The sequence below is a fragment of the Poecilia reticulata genome, chromosome 21 (assembly GCF_904066995.2).
Source record: "Poecilia reticulata chromosome 21, P_reticulata-male-v2, whole genome shotgun sequence".
Classification (NCBI taxonomy): Eukaryota; Metazoa; Chordata; class Actinopteri; order Cyprinodontiformes; family Poeciliidae; genus Poecilia; species Poecilia reticulata.
The window spans coordinates 22,463,263-22,487,538 of record NC_088850.1 but is presented as its reverse complement, the minus strand read 5'-3'; the positions used below and the strand labels follow the sequence as shown (position 1 = coordinate 22,487,538).

At 40.9% G+C, this 24,276-nt stretch overlaps 1 protein-coding gene across 3 annotated transcripts; it reads right to left on the bottom strand.

The window, feature by feature from the left end:
• Nucleotides 1-3,369: 3,369 nt before the first annotated feature.
• slc5a6a (solute carrier family 5 member 6a) lies at nucleotides 3,370-23,854 on the bottom strand. Of its 3 annotated transcripts, none has more exons than XM_008398561.3 (17): nucleotides 23,667-23,854; nucleotides 13,486-13,693; nucleotides 13,190-13,411; nucleotides 12,517-12,582; nucleotides 11,811-11,862; nucleotides 11,598-11,665; nucleotides 11,295-11,449; nucleotides 10,729-10,869; nucleotides 10,516-10,645; nucleotides 10,356-10,444; nucleotides 10,106-10,218; nucleotides 9,908-9,975; nucleotides 8,539-8,625; nucleotides 8,271-8,455; nucleotides 7,361-7,464; nucleotides 6,440-6,561; nucleotides 3,370-6,364 (listed from the first exon to the last, which is right to left on the bottom strand). In XM_008398561.3, the coding sequence occupies exons 2-17, from the start codon at nucleotides 13,609-13,611 to the stop codon at nucleotides 6,188-6,190; spliced, it is 1,905 nt and encodes a 634-aa protein (XP_008396783.2). In that variant the 5' UTR covers nucleotides 13,612-13,693; nucleotides 23,667-23,854; the 3' UTR covers nucleotides 3,370-6,187. The 3 variants fall into 3 exon arrangements, with proteins under 3 accessions (XP_008396783.2, XP_008396782.2, XP_017157838.2); XM_008398560.3 differs by lacking the exon at nucleotides 23,667-23,854 and adding an exon at nucleotides 22,956-23,085; XM_017302349.2 differs by lacking the exon at nucleotides 12,517-12,582.
• Nucleotides 23,855-24,276: the final 422 nt, after the last annotated feature.

Genomic DNA, 24,276 nt, shown 5'->3' with positions numbered 1-24,276 from the left:
TGTAATAGTACTGAATAAAGTCAATAAACTACTAGAAATGATTTGGCGGCTCAGTTCACTTATGCCTTGGGCCGGTTCAGTATTATTCCTTAGCCTGAATTGATCTTTGGTATCAAAACACCAACAAGCTGATGAGTTCTGAAACGAAGGCGATGCTGGAGGTTTTGCTCCTGGTATTTGTGTTCTCCTGCTCACACACACACACACACACACACACACACACGCACACACACACACACACACACACACACACACACACACACACACACACACACACACACACACACACACACGCGCACACACGTCAATGAAAGCTGCGTGTGTGTGTGTGTGTGTGTGTGTGTGTGTGTGCTGTTGCCCATGTTCATGTACAGACAACTATTTATGCCACTGGAACTGCTTCAACAAAGTGAGTGTCCAAGCATCTGCCCCCTCATGTTGGGAGATAATCAGCATATTTGTGCTATCTGCAGCTCATTATGGCCAGTACACGCCGATTACAGGCTGGATTTATGGAGCTGCGAGGCCGCACTCCCACCTCCGGGTTGGCCAGACCTCTGCTGGAACGGGATGGAAGTCCAGGGAGACACGGGCGCCGAGGGGAAGGAGGAGGAGACGAGCAGGCAAAGATGGAGGAGAAACGAAAAATGCAGAGCAAACAACGAAAACGACCAAGCGAAGAAGGAAGTGGAGCACTGAAGAGGAAGGTGACATTTTATACTGTAGTTTAGTTTCCTCTGTTTCTCATGAATTGTTGCTCAGGTTTCTGAGAAAAGCTTGAGGAAACTTCTGTTGGAAACATAATGAATCAGAAAAACACTGGAAATACTGCTGATTTCTAAGACAAAAACAAGCAGGAGCTCTCACTGCTCCTCAGGCCTCCTGGTCTCAGTCTGCATGTTCTGCAGCTTCCTCCCACTACAAACAGCAGTTATAGGTCATATTCAGGTGTCAAACAACAGTCCTGGACGGTCACTGCCCTGCAATTTTTAGTTGTGCCTCTGCTGCACCACACCTGAATAGAATAATTAGGTCATTAGTAAGACTCTGGAGAACTGTGGCGCATCTGAAAACTCAGTTACCCCTGAGGTAAACTGGTCTCTCTAAACTGACCTTTTATGTGTGTGTGTGTGTGTGTGTGTGTGTGTGTGGTCAAACTAACAGCAATGGGTTTACAAATGTGAGTGAACCTGAAAATCTTTCCAATAACTTTTATTCCCAAACAGATGTGTGAATGCTGGATTTTATTCCAAAGTAAAACACGAGGAATGAGTGAAGCAGTTATTATAGTTGCTGATGGCTGTGGACAGGACAGATCTCCTGAAGCAGTCTGTGTCACAGTGGCTTTGATTCAGGGACTCAGGAAAGTTAAACTTTCACATCGTTTCCAGTAAAAAAAAAAAAAAAAAAGATCCAGACGCTGATTGGTCGTTACTTTCTTTTGACATAAGTCTTTAGATGAGCTATGTTAGAAGAAACTATTTTTTAGTGTTGGTGACACATTTGACCTCTTTCAGGTCAGATGACTTCTGACCTGAAAGAGTCAGACAACACTGACTATTGTCTGCAAGAAATATGCGAGCGTTTCACCACAAGAGGGCAGCAAACCCTATCTACTCTACCACAGCAGCAGCATGTTTTGTCCACAAACACAAAGACGACATGGAATCTGTTTAAATTTGGTCCAGATTAGAATTTGAGCACGTTGGAAGTTTTGGTTTCACTAATCCTTTGATAATATTTATCTGGACTGTGCTGTTCAATAATTATTATTAAATATGATCATTTCAGCTGGGAGTAGATGTTCTCAGACAATGCAGCAGGTGTGAGGTGAAGACAGCCTGGAGAGTTTAGTTTAATCATTACCTCATCATCCATAATGTGATCAAAACGTTACCAAGGTAACTTCAGATGAGGGATAAGAAGACAGAAATATTTCCAGGAGTAACGAAGACGATATCTGGACTGGCAGAACTCAGAGCTTCTGTGGGTTTTGAGTGCCAGTCATGGCAGACGGCTGTTAACACTGAGCCAGGTTCTGGTTCTGGTTCCGGTTCTGCTGGAGGTTTTGTCCTGTTAAAGTGGAGCTTTTTCCTCTCCACTGTTGCTACATACATGCCCAGTCTGAGGGATTGCTGCAACCAGCTGGGACTCCTTAGAAAAGGTTGTGAATTGGAATAAAACTTTGACAAGTTGGCCGGAATGTTGTAGAACAAATAATGAACTAAAATGTAACTGAATGTGATCAGGGTAAATTGGCAAGAAGATGGAAAATGTCTCGAGATGTTTATAAACAAATTGTATTAAACTTGAATGTTGCAGCAAACAGTTCCTGTGTCAAACATGCCAACATGTCTTTAAAATGATTTTCCTGCTTTTAGCCATTAATAACATCAAATGATAGTTTGCCAACTGGATTTTTAAATACATTTCAATTTAATGAGTAATTACTAAAGCTGTTCAATACCCGGATGAGTGTCCTGAATCATAAAATGGAAATAAAGCAGAAACATTGCCGTTTGTTTTGTAGCAGCTAAATGCTTTAGATTAACATGAATAAATATGATTAACTTATTGTGTCATTTTTGGTGACAATGCATTTAAATCCACATGGAGTTTTGACCTCCACCGCTTTAAACCAGACAAATGGGCTTTTTCAGTCCATTTGAGGCAATTCAACAGGTTTTCAACTGGATTTTGGTGTAAACTTTAACTAGGCCACCTCAAAAGCTTCCACAAGTGGTGTGGCTTCCTGCAGTGCAGCTCACTTCACTGCAGGAAGTGAGCTTGAGGTCAAGGTTGTGAACTAATGACCAGAGATTATTTTACCATAATAAATGCAATCATTTGAAACCACTTTGTATTTTCTCACTTTAACTCTGTTTGACATCAACATCTTTAATAATTAGAAACAAGTGCAACAAAAAGGAACTAATACGTTCCCATTGTTCATCCCGTCATATTGCTTTGTTAAAGGAGATTTAAACTGATTTTATGTCCACGTAAAAACATAAAAAAAAAACAACAAAAAAAAACGTCTTGCCCCCATAATCTGCAGTAACAACTGAGATGTTAATAATTATCCAGTTTACTCTGATGAGTCATTCTGTCTTCAATAAACATTGATTACAGATTCACTCTGGACTCTTATTTCTGGAACACAAAGAAAGCTGCTAAACTTTACAGAGCAATAATGTCCTTATTGTTGCTATACGACACCCAGTGTCTGAATATGGAGCTACTGTAACATTTACAGTACGGCTGGACGACACGTTTTAAACCGTGGAAAGATTTAAAGCCTCGTTTCAACAGAACCTTTAATTAAGTTTATGACCAGGATTCCCACTAGATGGCACCAAAACACACAGATGAGTCACGTTTGTTTTTATTTTCCACATTAAACAGCAAATCATCATTTCAATATCGTCTCACTTTAATCAGAAATCTGCTGAACTACACATCTAAACGGTGAAACGGAACAGGAACACTTTCATTCAGCCAGGAAGTTACATCATAACATCACTTCCAAAGTGTCTGATTGGTCCAGATGGAGTTCAAAGAAACATTCTCATGATGGAGGAGGGACCTCTCTGTTTTTGGAATGCATAACAAGAAGAATTCTTGTGGATGAGATAAAAAACATAAATATTGTTTCAAACAATATTTATTGTGTAGAGAAATTACTAAGTGTTTCACTATTAAAAGGCCACAAAGCTACAGAATCTCCATTTACTACAGTTCTAATAACAGTAGTAAATAACCTAGAAAAGGTTCTGCTTCTACAAGTGTGTTAGTGTTCACAACTCACATCAACAGTAACAGGATTATGGCACGCTAGCTGTAAAAGAGGCTACTTTACCCTGGAAAGAGATCAACAGACACACTTCAAGTAATTTCAGGCATGGAGGATTCAAAAAGGTAAACCATCACAAAAATATACATGTCATTAAAAACTGGGAACCATGAAAAGGCTGAAACACGTCAGCAGAATTTCAAAATGTAGCACAGAAAGATGAGCTGGTGGACGGCTACGTTCAAATTCTGCTGGACTTTCACAAAAAACAACTTTTCATGGGTTTTTGCATATAGAACGGCACATTTCAGCTCAGGAAATGCACACAGGCTTTAGGTGAAAATTACAAACTTAGAGCTAAAATATGTTTAAAAAAAATGAATCAGAAAATAAGTCAGGTTCTATATGCCTCTGGTGTTACATGCTGCTTTGTATGAACATTAGCTCACTGCAAACAGCTCTCTGATTGGCTGCCATCGCTTACATCACAAAGAAACTGACAAAAAAAAACAAACTAAAAAACACATGCTATGGCACGGGAGTTAAAGCTGCAGTAACTTTTATAAACATTTTTTACATATTTATACTATACTGTCACAACATGGTGACAGTTTTAATAAGTGTGTAAAAACCATTTTTATAAAAGTTAGCATGTGTAGCTTTAAGCTGTGCTTAGACTGTAGAGGTAAATGGGCTTTGTGTAGACCCTGTGGAAAACATTCAGATGATGCGGAGCGATGACAGAAACAAACATGGAGGCCGAGTCCCGAAGCTACAATGGACACAGAACAGCAAGACATGCGGTCAAGAATTCCGATTCCAAAAAGTGACATATTCATATTTATGCAGCTTTCTTGTTTACATTTAGAAGAAATGGATAGAAAAAGGGCACTTAACAGAAGCTTAAGATATTAGAGACGTTTCTTCAGTTCCTTCTTGGTCAGATTTAGTGTGATGCTGCAGTCGGGTTCAGAGCAGAGGAAAAACACCTTCAAGTGAGAGGCGCTGATCAGCTTTACATCTCATGCTATTACTGAGCGTTGGCACGATGAGGCACAGTGTGGCCTTCACGCCCAGGGAGCAGGACTCTTCACAAGCCACAGTCTCCAGGTCTGGCCTCTATTGACTCGAGTCACTGGAGCAAAAATCGTCCAACATGCATCACTGTAGGTTAGGATCCAGATCTCAGGTCATATTTAAGATCAAACTGACCCACTAACACCGTTATCCTTAGATGTTTCCAACTGAAGATGCAACTATCCTTTTATAAGTTGCTTAATATCGATAAAGTGCAATATTTACCACATTAGAAATATAAATATGCAGTCATTTTTAAAATCTTAAAAATAAGATCAACAAACTAACGGTGAATTTCTGCTGTAGAAGTAAAGTGGTGTCCATGCTGCCTTACTCGCTACATATTGACAAAATGTTTCCAGTCAATGTTTCACACAGGGAGATCATTAGTGGTGCACCGCCTCCAACCTCAACTTCCTCCAGGACCATCTGACCTGGATTTGGACCATATGACAGCATAACGTATAGATTTTAACTGCTTATCATATGAAGGAAACTTTCATGAAATATTTTGAACTAATCTTTTATTAGTTGATTGAGTTATTCTTACTATGACCATTTTTGACCTCTGCTCTACCATTTGGTCATCTGGTATATTTTCATTAAACAAAACAAAAGCTACTGAAACAATGACAGGATGTGGAAAACAGGAAGAGTTTTAAGCAGAATTAGAGCTCAGTCACTGAGCTATCAGTGGTTATTTTAGACAAGTTGTACTGTATTTCAGCAGCTCTAAAACATATTACTAGCATCTTTATTGGACCTTTTCCGTTTTGTTTCTCCTGAGTCGACCGTTTTGCTTGAACATCGTCATTGTGCTTCATCTTTAGTGTTCTTTGGTTCCGTCGGGACCAGCTGTGATCCATGAGACGTCCCTCTGCTCTCATCAGCACCGCTTCCTTTATATGGACCCTTATTCAGAGGCAGCTAAACGGGTCAGAGGAGTTGGAAACCGAGCCGTCACGTTGTTACGCTTCAGTCTATGATTTTCTTTAATTATAATCTTCATATACTCTAGAATTTGTGGCTCTATTATTGCTATAAAAATAAAGGATTTTAACTGTGCAACGATTCCCTACCTGATTCTTACATTTCTGCCAAAGCGCGGAGTGGATCGGGTCACACTGGAACATCAGTTGGTGTTCCAGAGCATTCATGCTGCATGTTAGCAGCCTGAGTGAAGCAGCTGTAGCCCTGCCCTCTCAGACAGGCCACACCCTCTATTCTGTTTCTCCAACATCAGTATTTTACCAGGGTGACAGGATTCACCAGCAGCTCAGGACAAAGTGTGTGTGTGCTTCTTGTGCGTGTGCGGTTTCATAAGGCCGTCTCCTGGACTGTGTGTGTGGTCAGTGTGTCCATGTCCTCGTCCTCCGTCTGAGCTCTGTCGCTCTCCAGCTCCTTGTCCCCCATGGCCGTGTCCTCCTTGCAGCACGCCGCCCCGTTGCCGTCCTTCTTGGCCACTTGGTATGGCTGGCTGCTGGTTTCTTTGGGCTGCAGCACAGTGATGATAAAAGCCATGGAACCGTAGTGTGACGGGGTGAGGAGAGAAAATGGAGTGTGAGCTACCTTCAGGGCCAGAGGAGTGATGCAGCACAGCTTCTCCTTGTAGCGCTCCGGCAGGAAGAACAGCAGCGTTCCGAGGACAGGGAACACCGTTCCTGGAGTCAGGTCCCTCTCCTTCATGGGTCCTGACAGGAACAAGGCAGTTACACCAGACAGAAAACACAGGGGGACTGGAGCTGCTGCCAGCTTCAACTACCAGCAACACTGAAAGGTTTTCTGAGAAAACCTATTTACACCTCTTGAACATTTCATAAGAAACCTAAATTAGTGCATTATTGTAAAGTGGAAGAAAAATAAAAAGTTGTTTTCAACTCTTAACTCTCTAAATCATTACTTAGTATCTATGATACATGGAAGTTTTTTGGGATTTAGTGAGGCAAGAAAAACGTCTTGATTTGAAAATGTTGCTTATGCAACAATCAAACACAGACTTCCTTTAAATCAAGGCTAAAACCAGCCTACTGTTTAAAACTGCCTTTTACTAACCTGGAACATTGATCAATACATCTGATGATGATTACTCCTAATTTGATGTCATTTGAAAATAATGTAATGTTTTACTGCTCGTTTCACAATTGCTTACTGTATAATGCTTTTATGGAGTAAATTGCTTTGAACTGCCCTGCTCCTGAAATGTGCTACTGATAAACTTGACTTGATCATTTTGTTATGCGTTTCAATTAAAATGCAATTGCAATTAATTAGTTACAGACCCTGCAATTAACTTGATTAAATATTTTGATTGGGACCCAACACTAACATTTTGCTAAATGTAACTTATGTAATTTAGTCGTCTTGTTGATTTCATGTGAGGGATAAGGAGGTTAAAACTCCAACAAGTTGGATCCTTTTGTATTCATCTGTAAAATGTGACAAAATGTAAAGTGATGAATAGTTCTGCAGGGTGCCGTTTCATGTTTGTACCTGTTATGAAGCTGACGAGCAGACCCACCACCACCACAGTGGCCGAGTTGTGAGCACTGTACCACATGTAGGACAGCGAGTAGAGAGCTTCCACTCCTGTTGGTCTAAACACAGTAAATGACTGGTTACATTTACTTCCAACACCTAAAATTATTTTCAGTCTGTAAGAAATGCAAACACAAGTCAGAAGTTTAAAGGGGCAGCATCATGCATTTTCCAGGCACACAGTGCCATTTTAACTTCAATTATTAGAAAAATGCTGTATACAGTCACCTCCTTAAAGTAATGGCCTAAGTCACTTTTTTGTGAGGGAGCGGCAGGGGGTGGGGGAGATCAAAAATCAACTCGACTTTTTTATGAAGGAAATTCTTTATCAAATATGACGTTAAAGAAGTGTGACTTTGTAATTTAACGCCTTGAAATTGGGCCTCCGTCTCTTTAAAAAACACCAGATCTTTCTGAAACTCAGGAAGTCATCAGAACATGGCTCCTCTGTTAACCCTTTAACTTATTTCCCAGTGCTGGACTGAGAAGTAACTCTTTCACAGGTGTTTGCCAATTGCTCCCGACTAGTCTGAAGGAGCCGACTCTGAGGAGTTACAGGAGATGGGTGCTCTAAACTCCTCCTAGGAGGAGCTTCATCCTTCAAGGAGGAGCTAGGTTCAACCAGGTGTTTTGCACAGCTGAATGGTTGCCACAGAGATCAAAGGATTTCTCAAACATGCATGAAAGAATTAAGGCAACACTCCAGCTATGATTTTGATGAGGGAACATAACATGATGTAAAGCTCAAAAAGTTGATTTTACATAAGACCGCCCTTTAACATTCATAATTTTTTTTGTAATCCAACTTCAAAGCAGTAAATAACCAGAACCAGTGTGCCGTGCTGCAGCATGCAGGGTGTGTTACCGTGGTTTGGCTGTGGGGCCGGTAGACAGGGAGCTCAGGACAGTAGTTGTCATGTTGTGGAACAGTGGCAGAGTGGTGGCATTGAGTTGGGGTCCTGGTGGAGGCCGAGACATTCGCATCACAAAGCTTCCAATCCCGACCCAGAAGGCCATTGCGAGGCCTGCTGCTAGCCCGACTACTGCTCCCTAGCAACAGGAGATATCACAGAGCTGCACACGTCCTATCCGAGTCACTGTCTCTCTAGGACAGGTCCTAAACTAAGACTTACAACAGGGTTGGCCCAAGGGAAGAAGATCCCCAGGCAGAAGAGTCCCAGCAGGGGGCCGCCCACCATCCCAAAGATACTGAAGGCTGCCTGGAATAACAGCAGTCAGTCAGTCTCACATGCTGAGGTTTACACACCAACACAGCTGACAGCAGCAAACACCACCACCTCATACCACCATTATGTTGTGGAACAGTTGTGTTAAAGAAAAACTGGCGCATTCTACAGATGTTTCATCTAACAAATTAGGCCTCTTTTATACATTTGAAATTGAATAATAAAATAACTAGAAAATTTCTGGAGAAATTTAAACGGGGCCTGCCAAAGAGTGCACGTCAGTTGGAATCCAGTGTTCTGAGGCTAAAAATTAGCATCAATGCTAAAGTAGAATTATAAGCATGTTGAGTAACATGAAGTTACTCCATTCAGTATGTTAAAATTAGAGTATAAGCTAAAATTAGCCAAAATGCCAATGCTAACCTAAATGCTACCAATGGCATGTGGGGTAAACATAAGCATTTTAGCCTTATTTTACGGTTTTTAATTTATCTTAAATGGAAAAGGTTTTTATTTTTTGTATAGTTTTGGTTTAGTTACTGCTATAATTATTCTTTCAGCAATTGACATTTTTTGATTTTGTATACTCAATTACTACATTAGTTGACAATAAAAGATTAATCACCTTTATAATACCAAAACGTTGCACTGATGCCTCCATAACACTACATAATCTCACGCCATGCTATGCAGACATTTTGTCTTCACTGATGAATGTTCACTCACCTCAGAATGCCAAGTGGTTGATGTGGCTCTAACATACTGATTAATTCAGCTAATAATGATTTAATCCAATTGAGTAAACTCTATGCAGAGCATTAGACTAAAACAGTCAGTGATGTCAATTGTTGGCTGCTACAAATGTGTGCAAAACTTTGTAAATGATGTTAAAATACAATTTAGCAATCGTATAGTTTCCATTAAATAAATTCATACCACCATTATGGTATGAATAATGGTGGTATTCAAACCACCATTATTCAGATTTACATCTGATTCAGTCAAAATCTGATGTAAATAAGTTTGTTCATGTCATAAGTCATTAAAAACATGCTGCAACATCATTCTCCAACCACTTCCTGTGCGGCTGCGGTACCAAAATGTACATTTTAATCCCTTCATCCCAAGGTGATTGGAATATATAAAAGGACAGTACAATTTTCATGACATGCTTATGACTCTACTTTAGCATTTCACAGAATCCTCCATCCAGTATGACGGCAGCTTAAAACCAGCTAAAAGAACAGCAACACTATGTAGCTATAGCTTCTACTTCACTCTGTCCTGCTGGTAATGCTAAAGGTGGACTAGTTACCTGCAGCACTGATCCCATTATGGAGGCAACGTAGGCCATAGCCAGACACACCAGTCCATAGGCTAAAGCTTAGGGGAACAGGACAAACACAGGCAGGAGGTTTGCTTCCGTTTTACAACTGCACCAATCAAACAAATAGCCTACATAACTCATCAGCCAATTAATTAATATTAACACCTCAAAAGCAGCCCATCTTACCAAGTCCTTTGGACAGAAGAGTGGCCCTTGCTTCAGTCATATTTGGAAAATGAGGCTTTACCAGGTCCTCCATAGTTACTGTTGCCAAGGAGTTGAAAGCTGAGGAGATTGTGCTGGAAGGAGTTAAAAAACAACAACAACTGAATGATACAATGATTGAAAACAGAAAAGTACAGTTATCAGGACTGACGGAGGAGAAACTAAGAGCAGATTCATTTATTCATGTCCAGCCGGGGTTAATGTGATTTACCTGAGCGCTCCGCTGAAGAGACAGGCCACAAATAGGCCAGGGAGGCCGGGTAGATCCTTGAACACATCCATAACAAAGTACAGCACCATCTGCACAGAGGACCTCAGCATCAGCAGGAGCTTAACCCACATGATCCATCATGAAGCCCCCTGGGCCTCACCTGGTCGGTGGTCGTCACGTAGCCCTTGTCCAGAGGGCTGTCCTCTCCATAGCTAGCAAACATGACCAGACCCATCAGGCAGCCCAAACAGAGGACAATCTGCTGGCAAGGGAAAACCACATAGCAGGACCTGTCCGGGCACAAAGGTTTTCACTTTTCACTACTATTCACTTTGAACTAATGTAATCCCAATGAGAAATCATTTATGCTCACATGACAGCCTCCTTCTCCGTGCGGGAGCTGAGGTACCTCTGGACCTGGGCCTGGTTGACACCGTACAGGGCCAGCATGAGGAACACTCCCCCGACTCCCAACGTCCAGAAGGTGTGGCGCTCCAGAGGGTCGGGGTTCAGGCTACAGAGACACAACCAGGCTCGTCACAAGACAGATTTTGCTGGACAATAAATTGTCCCAGAAATTATTTCACTAAATGAGCACATTGTTGTTTTGAAGCCATTTAATGAGAATGGCATAATAATGCAAGTTTTCCCTGTAAGAATAAAACTTTTATTTTTTACAGAACACTCCACACTGGAACTGGAAGACCTTTTTAATATTCAAAATGAAACAACCAAAACCGTAACTAAAATGAATTATGCAGCCTTTAAATAAGATTGCCTTTAAAAAAAATACTAATCAATAGAATGGAAATCATTGAGTTCAATTTAATTTTATCATGCGATTAACTGATTAATTGCATTCTCCCATTAAATCTGGTGTTAATGGCGCCGACCCAAACTGCTGTATTGTTCCTCCAGGTCGGCCCAGTCGGTACTCACTCCAGTCCAGCAATGCGGCTGCCGTTCACCGCTTTCCTCCACACCTCGACTATCCCTCCAGCCTTATTGGCTCCCACCACGATGACAGCCAGCTGCCCCGCAAACATCACCACTGTCTGGAACACGTCGGTCCAGATCACTGCCTTCAGCCCCCCCTAGGGGATAGGAGGAAACCACCAGGTTAACTTATTTTTATTTAATACTCAACCACTATTTTCTATTTTAACTGAACATTTAGCAAATTAATAAAGCTGCATTCATTTGTTAAAAATGATGACAAGTGGGGGGAGGGGGGGGACTTACCAGAGCAGTATACAGAGTAGACACCAACCCCATGGCCAACACTGCTCCCCACAGGTCAAAACCTGTCACTGCAAGTCAGAAGAAGAGTTAAAACCCACCCACACACACACACACAGCATAACTCAGAAATATGAACTTACAGTCCGCAAGTTCATATTTCAGGTTTTAGCAATGTGCTAAAACCTGACTGAAGGTAATGTCTAATGTATTCACCTGCATTAAGTGCCAGAGCTGGAGCATAAAGAACAACCCCCATGTAAATGACCTGCAGAGAGAAAGAACTGAGCGATTCAAATCCACATGCACAGAAGGAGTTCAAAGTTCATGGAACTTTCCTAAAGACCCAGCACCTGTTAATACACCTGTGGGTGTGTAAGGTGGATTGGTGAATTCTGAGAGTCTGTCAACATGTCCCAGGCTGTTGCTGCACTGGACTGTGAAAGTATTCAATGCATTTCTACAGATTGTGTCATGTAAAAATGTAAAACTTCAACCTAAGGTGTTTTTAGATTACTCTAACAAGGAGGACTATAGTAAAGTGGGGGAAAAAAAGTTATTTAATTATTAAACAAAAATCTAAAAAGTGTGGTGTATATTTGTATTGAGAACCCCATAAGAAAGTCCTGAAAGTGTTTTAAGGTACGTCTGTACAATCTGAAATCTTTGAGGATTTGCCCTTTATTTTTTTTAAGTTCTAAGGGAGAATAAACCACTGTTCACACATTTTAACGTTAGTAACAATGGAGTAGGTCCATTTCTTTGCTTTGGGATAAACAACAGACTCATGTGGGGAGATGGTAATGATGGTATAAAATCATGAAGCGAGTAACATTTGCTGGAACAAGGTTTCAATCAGACAAACGGGTGAATTTAATTTTTTTGCTACAAAAACATTGAAATATGAAGCAGATCAAGGTACCATCTGAAAGATGAAGGTTGCAGTCCCACATATGCGAACCATCTTGTTAAAACGCAGTTCCAGATACTGTTGGGGAGAACGTAAAAGAACAAACTAAATGAAAAAAATCCCTAACATCATCTCAGAGACAGTCTGTGTCAGTCAATGGAGTGGATCAGAACTGCCACAAGAAGTTCTGATCGAAGATACAAATGGTTTCTGTTGAAAGGACATTATTGCAGTCATTCCCCAGTAAATGACTGATCACAGAGGAAGATAAATGTCCTTCATAAACACTGAAGATGGGAACATGTGTTCGTTCCACTAGGTTAGAAGAGATAAGATGTTCAACTCTGAGATCATACTTGAGAAAGATAAAAGTTGGAGCAGGTGTGAGCAAAGTGATCTGACAGAGTGTGAAGATGTTTAAAATGCATAAAGAAACAAGCCATGAAACCATGAATGATGCAGCAAACTAAACTAAAATTGCATGCATAATAAAGGCTCAACACAAAGACGGATGAGATTCCAACATGGGGTTGTTTTTAATGACAAAGGAGCAAAAACAGGGAGGAAGATGTGCATCCACTACAGCACCCCTCTGAGAGTACCAACACCCTTAGAAAGGCTTTAAATAAGCTCATTTAAACAATAGGCTGTTAATGACTGTCGGGGGCGTTATACATGCAGGTACCTCGTAGGCACTGGACAGCCGAAGCCTGTAGAAGATTGGGATGAAGACATGGGCTGGGATGAGCAGGCCCAAGAAGTAGGAGCAGCCCAGGAACCAGTACTGTGTCCCAAATGCGTACACCTCAGACGGAGCGCCCAGGATGGCCACGGCCGACTGGAAGGTGGCCAGCAGGGACAGGGACACGGGCAGGCAGCTCATGGAACGGTCGGCCATCAGAAACTCCTGAGACAAACAGGAAGTTCGTGTCAGATGTTAAAACACAGGGAAACCTGACAGAAACGGAGGTCGGAGTTCACCTGGGTGGTGCGCTGGCGGCCCCCAGAGAAGGCATAGAAGAGGCCAATGCCGGCAGAGGCCACCAGCAGCAGGACAAAGATGACATAGTCCACCGTGGTGAAGTGCATCTGGACCATCTCCCCCATGATGGTGCTGGATTCAGGGGGCTAGGAGCCTCAGGTGCTGGTTATGATGCTGAGGAAAGCCGTCTACTCATGGTGACCTTCACTGTGGAACAAAGAAACATCAGACGTTACGCCAATGAATCTGAGGACATCACAGAAATGTCCTTAAGGTTTACCACAGATGGAAAACAATCCAGCATGATGCATGAGCTGGTTTCCATTCAGCTTGCTATTTATGGTGCATTCAGACCAGCCTGGTTTGGTTCTCTTTAATTGAACTCTGGTTTGTTTGCCTAGAAAGTCTCTGTTTCGTTTTGGGAGTTGTGAATGAATAATCAAACTCTGTGGCACACACACACAAAAAACAAAACAAACAGATCAAACTCTGGTCCAACTACAAACCTAGGTCTTTGTTTGGTTTAAGTGAACTCTGATGCATATGTGAAGGCCAAGCAGACCGGATGCCACTTCAAAAGCAGGAAGTGGACTACTGAAAATGAAAATGTAACAAATGTTGCCTTTTTGTCCCCAACTGAACCAAATCTATCAGATTAGCAGGAGTGAAAACACCATTATGGTCCTACAAGGAGTTTAATGACGGACATATTTTGCAACAGTCATTTCTGGAACACTGGGTCAATCTTTAGCAGCCAGAAAGAGCAGTTAAACTTTGAACTATGGCTTGACATTTCTATAATGGTCACAATCTTCTAAAACAGCAGGAGGAAAAAAAATCACTTCAAGAACACCTGGTAGAAATCTCTGAACTGTAGTTTCTATGTGTTGGCACTCCTGCTTTCTTTACACCGTTCAGTGACATGATCTGTCTAGAGGTAAAGGAACAAAGACCTAATTTTCACAGAATATAGCAATGCTGATTATGAGATCAAATTCTGGACAGAGGGCTGCTGTCTCTCAGTGGAGCCCGATAAATACTAGGAAAACTATTGAATTAATGCATCTACCATAAACTCAGCCTGCAGGACAGACTGGAACTTGTGGGCAACATGGACATTGTCTGATAAGGACTGTGTTCCCTTCTACTTTCTTTGTATTTTGATGTCAGCAAAACTACTAAGCACTGCGTGGTTGTCATATAAAGCATGCAAGTCAATGTTTTCACAGGCCATTCAATATGGATGATAGCCTTTAGATATCGCCTTCTTGTTTCTTTTGGGAAGCAGTGGTTGCAACAAAACCAAACAGAATCCAGCTATATGTTTAAGAGACATAATTCTGTTCTTTCACAGAACTCGCATCAGGTGATTTTCTTTGGTCAACAACCAAGATAGATCGTTTTTCACTCCATGCTGAGCTCTGGATCAAAGAGCTCTTCCTTTCACAGCTTGTTCTCAACAGGTCTTACTGGATCCTCCAGATCAGGAACCAATAGAACAACAGGGTAGTTGGAGAGGGGCCACAGCTGATAGTGGTGAGAAAACTCACCCATTACTTCCTTCATCCTTTCAGGTAAAGCGAAGCAGGTCTTCACCTTAACAAGCAAGGACTTCATAACTCATTTGTCGTTTCTGTTTTGTTTGCTTAATTTGGATATTTAAAATATCTTCCAGTTCCAGTGTTCCTTGTTCATTAGAATTTAAAGTTCACTAATTGTTAAGAATGTGTTTCTGCACTCTCATGCCATTTCCATTATATTACTAGAAAACTGTTTCAAAACAACTATCATTTATTGCAATAACTTCTAGGACAATTTATTGTGCAGGAAAAAAGTGTTATTGGGCCAGGTAGCACAAAATACCACACAGGAACTGTGTGTTACACTGGCCTTTTGGTCCGTGTCAGGGTCTGGTGTGAGCATCTCTTGCTGACAGACTTTGTCCAACTCACTAAATATTACAGCAACATGTAAAATGCAAGGTCATAGCAATTTGAAGATATTGGACATACTGATGATGCCTGCGACAGACTGGCGACCTGTCCAGGGTGTACTGCGCCTCGCGCCCGAAGCGTTTGCTGGAGATGGGCACCAGCAACCCTCCTGACACCACTAGGGACAAGGGTGTAAGAAAATGGATGAATGGATACTGCTATTGCAATAATCATAAAATTGTGATTGTGCAGCCTTATAGGGAATATTAATCCAGTCTAGATCAAAGTGTTAAGATAAAATGGTGAGACTTCATTCCGAGTTAAACAACTCTGAAGTCCATTGATTGGAACAATAATGCATGGAAATCCGTGCAAGAATGTGTTCCACTCCCACATAAAGTCTCTGTTCCCACGAACAAACCAACAGCCTTTAAAGTGATCCTCAAAGGTTTTTCACACACCGGTCACCGCATTGAGCAGCAGTCCATTACAGTTGGCTCTTGCAGATTTGAGATTCTGACATTTCTGTTTGTTCCACTTCTGTTAGAAAACAGTTTCTGCAGAAACAAACAAAAATCCCTCAATATTTCCAATTATGAAGGCACGTCTAAGATTAAATCCTCATGCAGGCCCATCAAACACCGTTACTGCAGTCTGCCGACAGGCCTGACTCAATAATATTCTCTCCTAGCTTGATCAAGCATGAGTGCAGTAAATCCCACACTTATTTTGGTTAATTATCTCTGATTTACTTGACTGCAAGTATGTTCCTTATCCCTTCCCGTTAGAACATATGATTTTTCTTCTACCCTGAAGTTACCTTCAAAGGATCAATCTGAACCAGGAGTAGAGACAATAACAAATCTGAAATGCAAGTCTTTGTTATGCTACCGATTTGTCAGGTTTCTCACAAAGAACAAAGTGGCCAAATTTAGTCATTGGCCAAAAAAGACAGGGGGGGTGTTGAAGGAAGAAAAAAAAAATAAATCTTTCATGCCAAATAAATCACTTTTGTCAAATAATGAATTAGGCCATTATTTGAAGATGAATATATTGTTTTTAATGCATGAACTTAGGGCTGAAACAATTTAACTGTGATGAATGAATTGTTGAAATATTTGTCAATTTAGTAAATCAATTAATTGTTAAAATATACAAACTGAAAAAAGTCATTTGCTAAAATAACAGCACTACTCCGCAGTAATCAAGCCAAATCTGCACTAATATACATCACATTTTACATTTGAGATAAAACCTATGAATGCAATTATTCTTAATATTTAAGCCCCTTTGCTTAAAATGCCATTTCAGTCCACACAAACATTGTGATGTATTAAACTTTTAGTTGGCGTGAATTGTACCAAATAGAATCCAGCATAAAAAAAATAAAATAAAAAGTCTTGAGAAAATAATTCACAGCAGTCTCAATTGTGGTTAGATTTTCACCAAACACATCCTGATCTGAATAACAGTTTTCTGATCCTGAAAACGTTTCTTTCAATGCATCAAGCAGCGCAGCAGACTGGGGTGTGACAGTAATGACCTGGACAGCTGGACCTCCCAGAGCTGCTGTGCTGACCTTTCCAAGGGTTCAGATTTATTACACTGCCTCTACTGTCTGATGGAGCAAGCTCTGACTGAATGAAATACAGTACAAGGCAGTGACTCTGCGTGTGTGCAACACTAAAGTAACCCCACTACTTCTACTTCTTATAGAGCGATGTTAATGCTTTGCATAGTACACAGAAATGTTGCTCACAGCAAACCATTACCTTCTGCACTAGTTAGCTGAAGCCCACTTAGCCAAAGAGCTGCTTCATTACTACACATGTACTAAAGTAGGGGTGTCCAAAGTCGGTCCTGGAGGGCCGGCATCCTGCATGGTTTTGTTCTCTTCCTGGTGGTAGAAACAACCTTTTCAGCATGTTAATGTTCCTCTTAGGCCTTCTAACGAGCCATTATTTGATCCAGGTGTGTTAAACCAGAGAGAGAACTGAAACACGCAGGATGTCGGTCCTCCAGGACCGACTTTGGACACCCCTGTACTGAAGGAACAGTGTTCAACAAGGAGGTGCCGTCAGCTCACCATGCAGGTAGTTGATGCACAGTAGAAACTCAGATTCAATACTGTATACATAAATGTTCATTTATTTAAATTTAATTAAAAACATGACATTTTGAGTTCTCTCACAGTGATATAATTCATTTTTGAACCAAATATTATAAATTCTTGTGATATTAGAATTTTTTACTGGGGGGCAGGGAGAAAAAAAAAATCAGGCATGTAAATGCCACTATAGTAAAACAACAATGTTCTTAAAGCTGTGGCCATCAGTATAGTTTCCCGGCAACAGGGAAATAAGTGTGTGTGAACAGAGTTGCTCTGTGCTGGTAGAAGCTTCCCTCTAATGTGGGACTTGCCGTCAGCCTGGAGGAGAGGGAAGGTGTGCAGCTGGACGCAGAGTGCTGAATGAGGTCAGGGCTTTGTTCAGGGCTTTTAAATGAGTTCAAGGCAAACCACACAGATCCACTCCATCCCATCAGACTCAACACAGATCAAACAATTTGTGTAATGCATCATGTGTGGGCGCACTCAAAAACTGTAAAAATAGTAGCTCAGTGGATTGTCAGAATTTTTTTAGTTTAACAAAACTCCAGGCAAATCCAGAAAACCTCAGAAACCAAACTAAAACCTAGCAGAATTAGGACAAAAACGAAACGATAAGGATAACAATCAACTGTTTACAGCACAGTATATTACTTATAGTGGATCTGGCATGTTCATTTGTTTTCGGGCTGTAATGGAAGCCAGGAATGCTGGTTAACCAGTGAATGGACCTCTGCTGAATTAGGTCAGTCACTTGAAAAGATGGTGAATGCAGCCACGTATTTTATGTTACTCATTTTTGTCATCGTCTTTATGTAGAAATTAGTTTTCACTTTGAGATTAAAGATCAAAAATGTTGATCATGACTGATTAGTGGAAGTAATAAGGGCAAAACATCTCAGGGGTGGTTTTCTAAATATAAGCTTCCACTGATTAATCAGCCTGCTATAAGGCAGAGCTGCCAGGTTGTACATGTAGCCTTCTATGCTGACAATCTGAAAGTTATACATTTTAACCAATTTCTCAATAACTCCAGCTTCAGATGATTTTCTGCCCATCCATCCATCCATTTTCTTGCACCCTTTTTCCCTCAGTGGGGTCGGGAGGGTTGCTGGTGCCCATCTCCAGCCAACGTTTCGGGCGAGAGGCGGGGTACACCCTGGACAGGTCGCCAGTCTGTCGCAGGGCAACACAGAGACACACAGGACACACAACCATGCACACACACACCTAGGGGCAATTTGGAGAGGCCAATTAACCTGACAGTCATGTTTTTGGACTGTGGGAGGAAGCCGGAGTACTCTGAGAAAACCCACGCACGCACAGGGAGAACATGCAAACTCCATGCAGAAAGACCCCAGGCCGGGAATTGAACCCAGAACCTTCTTGCTGCAAGGCAACAGCTCTACCAACAGCTCTTCACTGTGCAGCCCGATTTTTTATTTATTTATTTTTTTTGTCCTTGTATAATCCAACAGAGCTCACTCTTAGAGTTTCTAAAAATCAGGAAACTTGACCTTTAAAGAATCAATCTTTCAGATATTGCATCTACTGTAAATAGTTTATGCTACGTACTTCTTATTTAATCGGCCACTTCTTTAAGGTCAGACAGTCTGGAGATAGCCGTTTGAGAATCACGTGTAAGAGGCAATTTTATTTCTATTGTTTTTATTATTCTCCCCATTGGTGAAAACAAAGACACAATCAACACTTCTCAGCCACAATTCAGCAAGCCCTAAAACAATCCAGAAGAGAAAATTGGTAGAGCAAAATAACAATTGCTTCGTCTCCATCTTATGTTCTTCTCCTTTCTAACCTTTACATCGTTTTCTAGAGAAAAAAAAAATCAAAGGCAACATTAGCAATGTTTAATCTAAAAAGTTAAAGTGGATTGCAAATAAGGAGTTTTTCAATAAATAAAATAAGGCAACATTTTCACTCTTCATGTTGTTCCTCATTCACTTCAGAAAAAATTGGATACACATTTTCTGGCATACGTCTCAGTAGGAGGCAATTTTATTCAAATCTGTTATTTTTAATATACATCAAAATGAAAAAGACTAGCTGAAGAAATAAAACCTAGCCTAAAGGTTCAATTAAAAAAAATAGAAATCTGTTCTCATTCTGTCATGTTGAGGATGAACAGGTCCCTATATTCAGGTTGATTCGTTCATAATTCAGTGTTTGCTTACTGTCAAAACGGGTAAAGTCAAGACTGGAGGGAAAATCTGTGCAAACCAAACCTGTGATAAACCTCTCATTCACAAAAGTGAATTAAAAACTAATTTAACTGATTTTACAGTGAAATATTACATGACGCTTGTGATAAACTTAACAGAACTCTGGATCAAACTTAAAGTTGTACCATTGCGATATAAAATGGTGCAATCAAGTAACTGTTACCTTCAGTTGTTATAAAATGCTGTATATATCAAATATGACAAGAAGAAATAATTTAACTTGAAATATAATGCTTTGAAATTGGGCCTCTGCCTCTTGAAAAACTCCTGCTGTCTGAAACTCCACCTTCAGGACATCATCACCACATGGCTCCTCCATCAACTCTTTCACAATATTTTAACCAGTGTTGCTCTCAGAAGTAGCTCGTATAATGAGCTCAACTGATTCACAGTTCTACCAGGTGTTTGCCAATTTCTGTTGGCTAGTCTGGAGGAGCTGAGTGGGGGAGGAGCTTCGACTCAAAGATGGTGCCAGGTCCACAAGCATTATGTATGATTATTTCATACATGCAGGAAATAATCAAGGCAAAACTCTACGTGTGGTTTTTAACAGGGAATAACATTATAAAATTATGGAAAGCTCAAAGGCATTTCCACAGAATACCACCGGCCCTTTAAGAGTGGACAATGATTGTTTACACACGTGCAGCTGGTTGGCAGTCACCTCTGGAATCTGTGCCACCAACTGGTTCGGCTGGTTGTATTTGATCAACCCTAAAGGCCCAGTAATGCGATTAATCATTAAACGGCCAACTGTTGCCAGGCTTGTGTGGTAAAGTTCTAACAGCAGACTGTGAGCCATGATGCTGCAAATTTAGAGCCAATCAAAAAAATCTATCAAGAACAATAAAGATAAAGAGCCCAGTGGCAAATGAAACATTGACCTGGTTCTTCTGATTTATATGAAATTATTGCCTTAAGAGTTTTGTGAGCTGTAAAGTGAGGTCTCTCCATCATGTACTGATAAAGCGAAGCAAAACATGACCCTGAACATTGCCATAGTCTTTGGTGATAATTGGTAACATAATAGCAGATGATAGGATAGAGGAATGGAACTTTGTGTCTAATGATTAGTAGAACATGGCTCATCCAAGGTCAGCCTGGCCTTGCTACAAGATTACCCGAGGAGCAATATCTTCTATACGTTTCTGGAAACCCAAATACAACCATAAGCTTTGTTTTAATACACAGGACACATTTCAGATGGCTCATCACCAGTTTTCCCCTCACATTAGACATTTCTCTGCAGTTCAACTGAGCTGGTTTAAAGGATCCATTTTTAACATGAATTGGTTGAATCCCCCTGGTTGAAGTTATTTCCGAAGGTCTCATTTAAGGCCTGTATTTTGACTAGACAGTCTTGTTAATTTAGAAATTTAACATCATATGAGCATTATGGCAAAAGTTGTAATGCTCCGTTTGTGAAAGTAAATCTGGTGGTTGGGCCTCACCTTGACACCGACAACAATTTCAAGTGCCACTCTGCTGGATAGGACATGGAAAAGAAAAAATAAGCTTCATTCATACAGCAGGTGAATGAGACCCAAACCAGATATTTTTGGGGTCATATGAGACCCGTATCCAGCGACCCAAATCCAATCTTTTCACTCCCCCTGGCGTTTCCTTGCTTCAGCCCAGCTGATTTCAATTGACAGGTGTTTGCAATCAGGTGTAGTAAAGGAGGGAAACATCTAAAACCTGCAGGGCAGTTTGCATCGAGGACCAGCGTTGGGGAAACAATGCTCTAAAGTGCTTTGGTTTAGAGAAAAGCTCAAGGTGCCCAGGCAAGACAAGCCCCGATCATCACTTCCCACCACTGTGCTCAACAGCTGGTCTAGCTAAGCTGCTGTGTTTGTCCATTACAACCAAATATCTTTACTTTGGTATCATTTGTCCAACGGACATTATTCCAAAATGTATACAATTCATTTATATGCAACTGTGCAAACAAGCTGTACTTGTTCAGTGTTGCTTTGAATATCCTTTACTGCAGGGGTGCCCAAAGTCGGTCCTCGACGCTGGCATCCTGCATGTTTTAGTCCTCTCCCTGCTGGTAATAACCTTTTCAGCATGTCAGTGTTCTTCTTAGACCTAATGAGCCATTATTTGATCCAAGTGCGTTAAACCAGGGAGAGAACTAAAACATGCAGGATTCCAGCCTTCAACGACCGACTTTGGGCACCAATGCTTTACTGTAACATTTAAGTGAGGTCTTTATGCAAGTATGACATGGACCTCTGGGATTTTTTGCAGGTTTTACGGGAGAGGCATGGCCTGATCTGGGGGTGAACTGGCAGGAACATAAAGTCCTGGGAAAATTAGCAACTGTGTTAAATATTTACCACGTGTGATGAATTTCTCTTTACTAGCAACACCTGGCTGTTACTTTTCTACTTAAATATTATGGAAGCAAGAAGACAATCAAAATCATCAATATTGTCCATGCGTGTCTAAAGCCAAAACAATGCTTAATGCAGCACTTAGTCTGACTGGTCAGTCTGGCCAAAGGTAAGATTTAATTTGCAAGACAATATACAACACTAAAGAAAAATAGAATGTGTGCACTAAACAACTCAGCCAATCGGAAGCCGACCAAGCAATCAACCCAAAAAGCAAACATTTGTGTGGAGCACTACCGGTCAAAATCCAATGAGGAACGCTAAAAAAAACAACAAAAAACAAAATAGACGCCACCTCCAGAAATACAAGTGTACAAAACTTAAATCAAGTTTCTGACTACAGCTATGTAAATACTATGCCAGCCAATAACACGATTCTGTTTCATATAGTACCGTCTTCTTTAAGTATTAAACTGTGAACTCTGACATATCAGTTCCAGACTGCATTATTAGACCCCACGCGCTCGGCAATTCATTTAAGCCACGCCGGCTTCCGTTCGTAATAAAACCCACCTCTGTGGCCGGTGTTGGGCTTTTCGCTTATCAGGAACTGTTAAACAGAATCAGACCCCAGGCAAATGACACCTAGAAAAGCAAAAGGGCGCTTATCTGTTCGATATGAGCCACATAGTGTTGCTCAAGACCTATGCTGCCTCGTGCGCCAGTGTGATTTTAATCAACCAACCCGGCTACATTCAAGTCACCGGTTAAGATACAATACATACAATTTTACTTCTTTTTAATATTAAAGTACGTTCAGTAAGCAATGTTTATTGGTAAAAGTCTTACCTCTGCCCTCTCTTCAATGCCTACATAAATAAGCACCGCTGCGATGCATCTGCTACATGTGTACCTCCATGGACCGCCCTTTATCCTTGACACTTGCTACTTTCAGGTACGCCTCGTAAACTACAGCTTACAACTCTAATCAGAGACATAACTTTATGTTGCGTTTGGTTATGCGAATTATGCTCGGTTTTGATGATTGTTGACGTGTTTGTTTAGAAACACATTAGAAAAATGAAGCAACACGCTTGGTAAGAAAGCCCTACGTCTATTATGCAATTATTAATGCAAAAAGATGATTTTACTTCGGGAATGTACGTCTTACATGTGTGGTGGCAGTGGTTTTCCGAAAGCAGTTAACAAGGTTTCAAACAGCTTTATGATTCTAGCCATCATTGTTTCGGCTTTGCTAATCCGAATATTTAATTTCAATCTTTACGACATACATGAAGGCAACACAACACGTGCTCTCACGGCCTCAAATTCTCTCAAATTAATACATTGATTTTTTTTTTTTTGTCAACTTGGAGTAGTGCAAGCCGCGTGACAGTCGGAATTACGCCAGCAAGGTTAGCTAAAACAGAGCAGGTATTAGTATCTAAATGACGTCGGTTTGCAGAGGTTAGGAGGGATGTCGTCACCATGGTGACTAATTACCCCAGCTGTGGCGGTACATTTAGTGCCAGCTGCTGCGCCATAATAGAAGCATCCTACCTGCTCATTTTTTACGTCCCAAGCACGAGGGAATGCATTTTGTCGGGGATATCCGCCGCTTGGTCCAGCTGGCGGAGAAAGCGAGAAAACACACCAGGGACCTCTGTCCCCGACGACTCCCAGTGCGCATTATGGAAGCGCAGCCACGTCCCTCTCCTCTTCCTCCTCCGGCTGGTGACTCACGTCTCAAATATATCCTGACACCAGCGTAGCGCCAGGCTGATGACGAGGGTGTCAAAACGTACAATATATGCACAGGTTGTGACTCGTATATAAAACAGCTTTAAGATCCTATTATTCAATTCAAATTCAAAAAATACATTTTTTATCCCAAAGGAAAATTAAGTGTTGTGGTAGCTCATATTAATTCAAAATTATTCATTATTAATATTCAGGTGCTTAATGTCTATCATTTGATATAAAATTACTTAAATATTTATAGTGATCAGAAAAGAAAAAAATCACCTTCCAGCATTTTCCCCACAATGGAACTAGCCCACACAACGACACTGTATAGTGTGTATAGTCTTTTTTTTAAAATGAAAATTCATCTGTATTAGCAGTAAATTACATTGCGTTTGTAACCAAAATACAAACAGCTTAACACAGT

What these genes read in the sequence shown, in the direction of transcription:
- slc5a6a (XM_008398561.3), bottom strand. Translation starts at nt 13,611, where the DNA reads ATGGGGGAGATGGTCCAGATGCACTTCACCACGGTGGACTATGTCATC. An exon ending in ACGTGACGACCACCGACCAG is followed by an intron (nt 10,445 to 10,515) that starts GTGAGGCCCAGG and finishes TCCTCTGTGCAG; the next exon opens with ATGGTGCTGTACTTTGTTAT. An exon ending in TCCCTTGGGCCAACCCTGTT is followed by an intron (nt 8,456 to 8,538) that starts GTAAGTCTTAGT and finishes TCCTGTTGCTAG; the next exon opens with GGAGCAGTAGTCGGGCTAGC.